At 35.4% G+C, this 9,714-nt stretch overlaps 1 protein-coding gene across 1 annotated transcript in view; it reads right to left on the bottom strand.

Annotated features, from left to right (window-relative positions):
- LOC122801235 (mucin-5AC-like) overlaps positions 1 to 9,235 on the bottom strand; it is a 475,953-nt gene extending 466,718 nt beyond the window's left edge. The window contains exon 1 of the mRNA XM_044070787.1: positions 9,095 to 9,235. Within this exon, the coding sequence (XP_043926722.1) occupies positions 9,095 to 9,155 (61 nt within the window). The 5' untranslated portion in view covers positions 9,156 to 9,235. The remainder of the gene's footprint in view (positions 1 to 9,094) is intronic.
- Positions 9,236 to 9,714: the final 479 nt, after the last annotated feature.

Consider the following 9,714-nt stretch of genomic DNA (forward strand, 5'->3'; position numbering starts at 1 on the left):
CTCACTAAAAATACTGTACATAATCAAGACTGTGGCTGACATCTAAAGCCTTCTTTTCTGCATTTTTTTATTACTTTATGAAAATGACAGAAGAGGCTAAGATGGGGTGAAGGAAAATATGCATATAAAATGGAAAAGAAGACACATTCTGGCATGTTATTTTCAGTTAAATATCTACAATAATATACCACAAATGATAACAGGATGTACAAATTAATATACAACATGCAAACTGCAGACAGATCAAAAATCATGCTGGATTGATTGATCCATACCTATCTCTTTCCCTTCTATCTCTGTCTCTCTCTCTCTTTGTATATGTGTATATATATATATATATATATATATATATATATATATATAGATATATATATATATATATATATATATGTGTGTATATATATATATATATATATATATATATATATATATATATATAAATTCACTTTATAATCTCGAAATACTAAAATACCAAATATTAATATTTCGAGACTATAAAGTCAAAAGTGCAGTTACATGAAACTGCATAATATCAAATGCAGAAATGTCGAATCCGACGTTGTGTTGTCACGTTCGTGATGTGCAGTGCAGTTTGTGGATTTAACTGGGGATTCAGGTAAGTGGTGTTCTTGTAAGGGTATTGAGTAGGGATTTTAATGGGTGTGAGTGAGTGTAGTGGTGGGTTTTATGTGTTTGTGTGATTAGTGCGACCTCGGAGTTAGTATATATAAGTTGTAGGGGGGCCATAGGGGGTGCCGGGGGGGCTTGCCCTCCCTACTTATAGGTAGGGTAGGTGTGTTTGTTTGTTTGTTATGTTGCGTTTGTATGTGTTGTTTTGTTTGTTGTAGTGTCATTAGGTAGGTGTATGTGTGCTTGTTTTTGTGGTTGTGTGTATGTGAATTATCGCAATTCTGAATTTCGCGGTTGTGGGTGTCAGTTTTTTGGGCTTTCGGCTTTATAGTCTCAAGATACTAAAATGCTGTATTTTAGTATTTCAAGATTATAAAGTGTATCTGTATAAATATATATATATATATATATATATATAAATATATATATATATATACACACACACACACACACACACACACACACACACACACACACACACACAAATATCACACTTGAAGGCAATGGTGATTCAATAACAACCAACACAAAGAATGTCAATATAATTCAGAGCAAAGAAGAAAGACAAATGAATAAAAAAAATTCAAATGAATAATATATGTAATTATTTAGAAATTCAGATATTTTGGGCATGTTACTGTGTGCCGATTGGCTTTAAATTATGTAAAGTAAAAAACAATGTAGGTCGGAATTTTAAATCGGGTATGTTTATTTTGTTTTCAATTAAACTGTATTTATTTATTTAACATAAATCCTCTGTAATAATGTGATCAGGTTTCCTAAGTTAGATACATAAGTGGACTGCCATAGTCTGGTGATATATTAGTGAGCTGCTTTTAAGGCAGTCCATAAACAAGGAAATGGGGCTTACAGGTATATGACGTGATTAGAGAATTAAAATTTATTACCACAATATAATATGGCAGTTACATAGAATTTTTTTCTTTTCATCCTTTTCAGAACCTGTGGTCACTACGTCTGACCCTGACACTGCAGGAGGTCTGCCATAAGGCCCAACTCCCAAACATTTTCACTCAGAATTTTGTCATTGTACAATTTAAGCAAATTTAACATGAAGAAATTTTCTGTATAATAGCTTCAACTAGTCAAATATATGCCTGCCCTGTTCTGGAAAGTGACTTTAACACCCCCCAAAGGAGCCCTTTTACTCTAAGGACCATTTACCAAGTTGGCCACTATCCTTTCTCTTGACCAAGATATTACAGTGCATATGCAAGTTACTTAGTCCCCCCTGGCTCTCAGACTTCAGCATTTAGGAAATGACACAAAACCTTTTCTACTTTGTACCCCTCTGTTAATTGCTTTCTTCTGGCTATAAACGTATTGCTCTCTGTTATAATTTGACCTGAGGGACCACTTAACTCTCTCAAGTCTATAATGCTATTATTGCACACTTAACAGTTTACACCCCCTTATGATCTTCAGACGTTTTTGGTACCTGGCTTCTATAGCCAAATAACTTGTCAGCTAATAAAAGGCAATATTAGAAAGTGCAAAGAGTTATTAATAAAATGATACTAAGATTGTTAATCTAGAATGTCCTGCAGTGGAGAAATTAATTATTTTGTCATTTGTTAATATTTTCATATTTACTTTCATAGCCGAGAGCCTGACATGTTATTGAGGGATATGATATGAAATGCCATAGTGAGAAACAGGAAAGTTTATTGTCAATGTCCAGTTATATCACTAAACAAAGATAGTGGTCTGAGTGCCCAAAATAAAACTAGTAAACCTAAAATAAGGCACACGGAGCTCATCAAATGGACAACTTCTTTAATGGACACAAACACAAATAAATCCGCAGCAAACGAAATCACAGCAGCACAGCACAGCAAACAAACTCACAGCAGCACAGTTGTTGTTGTGTCTTTCGGCTTTTACCAGTTAGGGGTCGTCACAGCAGAACTCCGGTTCGCTAAATGATTGGCAGTGGATTTTTACATGCTGGATTGCCAGCCCTGACGCACAACCTTCAATGAAGGCACGCCCATTCACGCATGTCTCCACACAGAAGACGCTCTAGCTGAGAATCGAACAGGACAACGTCTTACTGTGAGGCGACAACGCTACTGCAGCACCACGACCGCACTGTAAAAATATATCCACATATGTTTTTGTCAAAATAACTTCATCAGATACCTGACCTCTCTTCCTTTGATGAATAAATAGACTAATCTAGTTCAAATGAACCAATGGATAAACAAATTCAATTAAACATGTAAAATGCATTGAAATACATGGACCTTAAAGGTGAATGAATCTGAATGTAAAACCAAATAAATAAATAAATATGTATATATATTTTACATCAAATATAAAACCTTAGTTGAAGATTATATAGAACGTTTCGTTATTAAATAAATGCTTCTAAAATATTTTATGAAGTAAAAAGCTAAACTGAATCTAAATGAAACAGCACCATCTAGTTGAAGTTAAATTAAATGCATGTTCATCTTGTTAAAAAACATGAAAGTGAACCATGAAATGCTTACATATACAATATGAATAAAGTATAAATATTTTAGAAGCATTTTAGGTTTTGTATTTAATAATGAAATAATGAATAAAGAAGTTGTCTGTTTGCTGAGATCTGTGTGCCATATTTTAGGTCCATTTATATCACATTATACCTGAGATATTCTTTGATAGTTTTAAGTAATTATGAAAATAAACAATATTTCCATATGTACTTAATATTTCAAAACCCAAGTGACTTGTAGACTGTTGCAAGACATCTGATGAAACCTTAGAGGTTATTGAAGAAAACTCTAATATTTGCACTGTAAGATGTACATCTTCAGAGTTACTGAGTGTAATTTATATGGCTAATTATACAGTTGTGCATATGTTTTCATATTTCTGTAAATATTCCAATAAACATACTCATAGAGGAAATTCTTTCTGTCATTTGAAACTTTATGTCTGATTAAAAAAAATGTTCTAACAATATATATCTTGGTAGTGTAGTTTAAACGACTTGTTTGGAAGAGTTCAACAAAAATATAATTTGGGGTTTGTGTGCATTATATTATATTATATTTATGGAAAGACTATGAATGCACTGACTATTATCATTGTAAAGATTAAATCTTGTTATGCCCATAGTTTTAATAGATTTTATTGTTCAAAACATATTTACATTTGTTTATGTTATGCTTTTTATATATTTTTTTCAGAAAATGCTCAAGAATGCAATGTATATGTAGGCTGCCATAGCTAACCCATTCCACACCACACAGGTATTAATGAGTTAAACAGCATGTTTATAAAATAACATGCAGCCTTTCTAAGTTTAAATCAGAAATGTTCATTATGGAATTTCCTAAAACTCTTCTCCTTAGATGATGCTGTAAATTAATTCATTACAACTTTCTTGAATATCCTAAATAGCTTTGCACCTCCTAGAAGGAAGATACTAAAAACAAATAATGCAATTTGGCTATCCAAAAAGAGTAGAATGCTAATACAGGATAGAGAAAAGCATGGAAAGAATTACAATATAAAACACCACAATATCCTGAAAACTTCGGAATGATTCGTAATTGTACTAAAAAGTAAATAAATGAAGGCAAAAAACTATACTATAATAAGTTTCAGAATAATAGTAAACACAACCCTAAAAATTCTGGATAACCATTAAAGATTAATTAAATTAAATTATGCATCCTAGCAAAAAATTCAACCATAATCCCTCTTCCAATAACTCACCATTCAAAACCACAATACAGTTCAAGTCTCATTTCCTAGATAGTATAGCATCTCCAACCTAGGATTCCCAAACAAGTAATCTTAACCCTGTCCAACAGACATGTATCAACATATCCACTTTTACCTTCAAACCAGTGCCCACATTCTATATAAAACTACTCAAACAAACTCAAACCATACTCTGCTTTAGCTGATGACCTTCCAAGAGAGTACCTTAAAATAGCAGCCAAAAGCATTGCCTGTCCTGCCCAAATCCTTATAAAAAGGCTATTCCAGGAATCTCACCTTCTCTCTCTCTAGAAGAAGTCACACATTATCCCTCTGTGCAAATGAAGAAATTCAACAGACATTATTAACTTTAGACCTATATCAATCTTATTCCCCAGTGTGCCTCTTTGTACTAACTCCCAAATGTATATTCAGCAGCTTCAATGAAATAGTACACATTAATGTTTTCTTTTGATGCTTGGGTCTCATAGACCAGTCTTGTGAAGTGTCACCTTTCAACACATTTAGGACTTTTTTCCAGGGCAATATAAAAATGGCAGTTATATAAATGTGCTTATTTGTCTTGCTACTAGTAAGTGTGTACATGGTCTGGATAACTTTCTCTAAAATGTTATGCATTAGACTGTCTTATGCAATGTTTTCATAGTACGGTTGAAAATGTTCTTTAAAGCAGAACTTAAAGAATTAAAGACTTATGGCATTTGGTAGGTATAAAGGTGTTTGCTATACGAGTAATTCTATTAAAATATTTGAGGACTTATACCGCTCATCTGCCTCTGATCTTCAAGAACATCCTTGTTTTCAACTTAAAATGTTGATCTGTCCCTTTCAAAATCAGTGATATTTTGCAAAAATAATGTCAGTTATAAAACTCACATCATAATCTTGATGCTGGCGTCGGGCCTCAGAACATCCCTGGGCGGGCATTAGTTGCAGATTAACACACACCCTGGAAGTCATTATTGCTTGCTGATCTGATGTTTTACCTGCAGGATGGCACAAACGCTGACAGAGCCGACACATAGAGCCAGTATATTTCAGTTCGTGCCCCTTTAATATGTTTGTATTACTCTTTTTTCATTGTTTTCAATGCCGATTTAATGAAAATATACTGTTTATAACGTTACCTTTCTGAGACCTTTAGATTTCAGATGCTGAACAGAGAATAATGTCTTAGTGGGACAGTGCAATGTGGAGCAAATGCAGCACCTGGACACAAACCCCAGTAATTTGATATATTTCATGACTACTTATTACATTTTTATCGCTTCTAAGCATCACTTGGCTTAGTTTCTTCAGCTGTATCACAGTTAAGGACGTGGCTGGAGTCAGCCTTTTTAAACATTCCAAAGATATGCAATAAGGTGGACTGGACACTCTAAATTGACCACTGGTGTGAGTGTGGGACATGGAAGATCAGCCATGGCAGGGCTAGCCACCCGGCGGTGTGAACTTTGGCTCTAGATGATTGTTAAAGTGAAAATGAGAAACGGGGTTGTGGTTGGATGGTTGAAGGAGAAAGTTAGGGAAGACGATAAAGTTGCCTTAATTGTCGGTTAATAAATAAACTATTAACGGTCAGTCAATAAATAAATACTCGCACATTAATCACGAAGTTCACAAAAGCTTGTAGCCTGAGTAAATGCTGGGCTCTTGCTGAATGAGTGTAACCAGCCTCATATATAATTATTCTTATTATTAAACAATGGAAACAGTTAAGTTAAAAAAGCTAAGCATCTGACGCCAAAATCATTTCGCTTCTGACTTTTCGCTATGATCATTATTTCTTGATTATCTGTGTAGTTTTAAATGAATTTGTTACCTAAGAAAGAGTATCGGTTTTGTATTTTAAATTATGCTAGCTGTATGACACTGTGCGCATAAGGGGCACAGAAAAATGAAAATCCGTAGCTGCTCTTACAACGGAACGAAAGAGTTTCTGATCCCCTCAGCTAAGCAGCAGCCCCCCCCCCCCCCCCCGCCTTCGCTGCAGGCACACTCACACATCCATCTAGATATCAATATATTAATAAGAATGTGACCAGGTGAGCAGAATAGTAGCTCACCATACAGAGTACTCACCCGAGGGACTGGCTGCACTTTTGTCATAAACATTCCCTCAGAGACCAGAACATGTACAATAGTGAAAACTAATGGTTACAACTAGAAACGTGTACAACTCACTTATATGTGGATATACCAAGGATACAGGCAGTGAGAACGTGGACATTACTAGATATGAGTTATGTGAATGGGGGCCAGACACAATATGAAGTAGCACAAAGCCCACGTACATACCTGTGACATTACATTTTGATACTTTTCTTTCAAATGGAAGTCAAAAATATAACGGTTTAATAAGCTAAAAGTTTTAAACATTCTAAACAAATCTAAATTGGATTCAAAATAACGTGATTTTTGGAGTGCCAACTTCTTACCAAATTGTCCTATTCTGAGTATTCATTATTCTCACCTGATCAAAACTGAAATAGCCTGGGTGTATCACTCAGATCAACTCTTGTATCTTGCGCATCCCCCCCCCCCCCCAAAAAAAAGGAAAAAGAGGCTCTCAACCTCCCATTTCCAATATGAGGAGCACCGAGCACCAGCTCTCATAGTGTAGAACAAATGAGAAAAATGTGGAACACACACTAATCGCTTACTAACAACTTCAACTAGTAAGGTCATAGGATGGTTAAAGTATGCTGGTTTTACTTATTGAAACGATCTTTTAATAAATCACTATGATTCTGTTCTATTTGCCATAGATATCAGTTAAAAATTCCGAACACTGAATGTGTGACAGACTCTTTCAATGTGGACCTTCGAGGAACATGAACTTTTTAAGACCTCAAATGAGGTGCGTTCCTCATAATGAGGTACACTTGAGAGGGATATCGCCATCAAACACAAAATTAACACCGTATACCCCTCAAATGCCCAGATTTTCAAGGACGTCCCTGATTTTGACTCAAATTTTAGCTCCGTCCTCTTAATCCTCCTGAAACTGATGACTTTTGAAAGAACGTGGTGAATTAACTCAACAGTGACAATAATCAAAGTTTTAGATTATTTTACTTAAAAATACATTAATTCACGTTCCATCGTTCTGAAAATGTCTCAAGTAAATGGTATTTATATTTTAGAAGTGTTCCCGATTGTCCCTTAATTTTCTGGATTTGTTTGTTTTCTGTTGAAAAATTTCCCTGTCTGGTTGACTGCTATTACCTGCACCTCACTGTCTTCAAGCAAGTTGCTGTTCTGGTGAAACAAGTTTAACCCGCCAGAAAGGGAAGACAATATATGAAAGCCGCTTAAGCATTATCACTCTCACTCATGGGTTATCTTATATGTAAAGAAATCTGCAAAGGGGAAGAGACAAACAGGTCACCCAGGAACTCAAAAAAATTATATTGTTCTTAACAACCATTCCACAAGTCCAGCTGCTCCTGATATTTCAGGGGAGTCGCTCATTTCTTTTTTTATGACAACTGCAATCAATATTTAAAAAGTGCCCTGTTGTAACAACTTAGTCTGTGATTTTAGAAATGGATGTTAAGAGCTTGCAATGTTTTTACTCAGAGAGAGAGAGAATATGGCTAATAATAGCAACTGAAAATTATTTTCAAAGTTATGTAGTATTTGCACTTCTTGTAGTATAAATATCGGTATTTGGCCGTTTGTGTGGACAATATGATAAGGGCAAAAGCCCTTCGAGTAAATACAGTCTTCTACTTTCGGCTTTTCCCGGTTAGGGGTCGCCACCAAGGTTGCCACATAGGCGGCCTTCAGGCCAACTAGGCGACCGCCTAGGGCGCCACTCTAGCAGGGGCGCTTTTCCAGTATTTATTTGGTGTAGGTAGACCAGGATGGGGGCGCTGGTGGGGGCATCATGGAGCCCTTTTGCCTAGGGCATTTTCAAATGACCAGAGTGGGACATTTTTTGTACAAACGTCAGATTTTGCAAAGCAAAACATATCCACAGCCAGTGCAAAGGGCAGAACTTCACTTTTTTGCCTAAATAAATGCTTATTATTGTAGCATTTTAGTTGCTTATTCTGTTTCTTATAACATTTAGGTGTATCAGAAACAGAATAACTGTTTTAAGCAGCTATTACATTAAATATAGGAAATATGTTTGTCGTAATATCTCAGGACATTTGCCATTTTTTCAGTTTTTATGCAGGACACAACTGCCCAAAGAGGGACTGTCCCTCGCAAAGTGGGACAAGTAGTAATCCCCACAGTGGACCATCTGTCCGCTCATGATTGGCAGTGGAGTTTTACGGTAATCCACCGTTTTATTCTGTCCTAAAATTCCACCAAACTTTTTTTTAACATAGTGCAGGAAAATTCACAGGTGAGTGATAACAGGCAGTTAAACTCGGTATAGCAGCACCCTTGCCCTAGGAAACAACGGACTATAAAGACAGTTAAATGTGCTCCACAGTTAGTTGATCGTCTTCAGCTGTACAGGAAAAGTTACATTCTTAAAAGTGAATGCATACATTTAGACTGTACAAAATATTTCCCCAGGAGGTGTAGCGAATTAACAAACATTTAATTGAATGAGGTTAAAATTATCACCCGCAGCCTGACTCCTAAGGCAGCGTGTGACTTGTAATTAGAGATTTGGTTTAAACAGTAGAAAAGACAAATGTATAAACATTCGATTTTCACAGACTATATTATAAAAAAAACAGTGCTTTGTAAAGTTCCTTACCAGCATTGCTGAGCACCCGGTATAAAATGCCCACAAGTATCCAAATCGTCCACCTCATCATTTCCTATATATTCCTTGCAACATAGCAGTATTTAAAATATAGAGAAAAAAATAAGAGTACTGTACGATGGAACAGGTGTAACTGCTATAATTTCAGAGTATGCATTTCCTCAAACAGCAGCTATTTATACTGCGCACCTGCCTTCCTTCCCCTCCCAGTTATAAAAAGGGCTAGTTATTCTGGAAGAACCTTTATGATGAACTTGCTCTAATTTACTTTTATAAATGCGGTAGTCATTTTCCAATATTTGTCATTCATTTATTCATCCACTTAATGTACTGAATGATATAAACGGATTAGTAGTAAAATATTTATAAGAAAGAAATAAAAGGATTTTTGCAGCCCTGACATCTATGACTCCGATTCAGTTATACACTTGGTCGTTTAGCTAGCGGCCATACATAGTGCTTTCAAAAGTGCAGGATGAAAACTTGCAATACAACTTAAATAAAGTACTAAACCATTAGGTACAGTGGTCACTTCTGAAGGTACACAAAAGCAAATTGGTTTTAGTCAATCATTTATCGTCTTCCCTAAATAATCTTAGCAAACCCAGTTA

The sequence above is a fragment of the Protopterus annectens genome, chromosome 4.part1 (genome assembly GCF_019279795.1).
Source record: "Protopterus annectens isolate FY-2018-M chromosome 4.part1, PAN1.0, whole genome shotgun sequence".
NCBI lineage: Eukaryota > Metazoa > Chordata > Ceratodontiformes > Protopteridae > Protopterus > Protopterus annectens.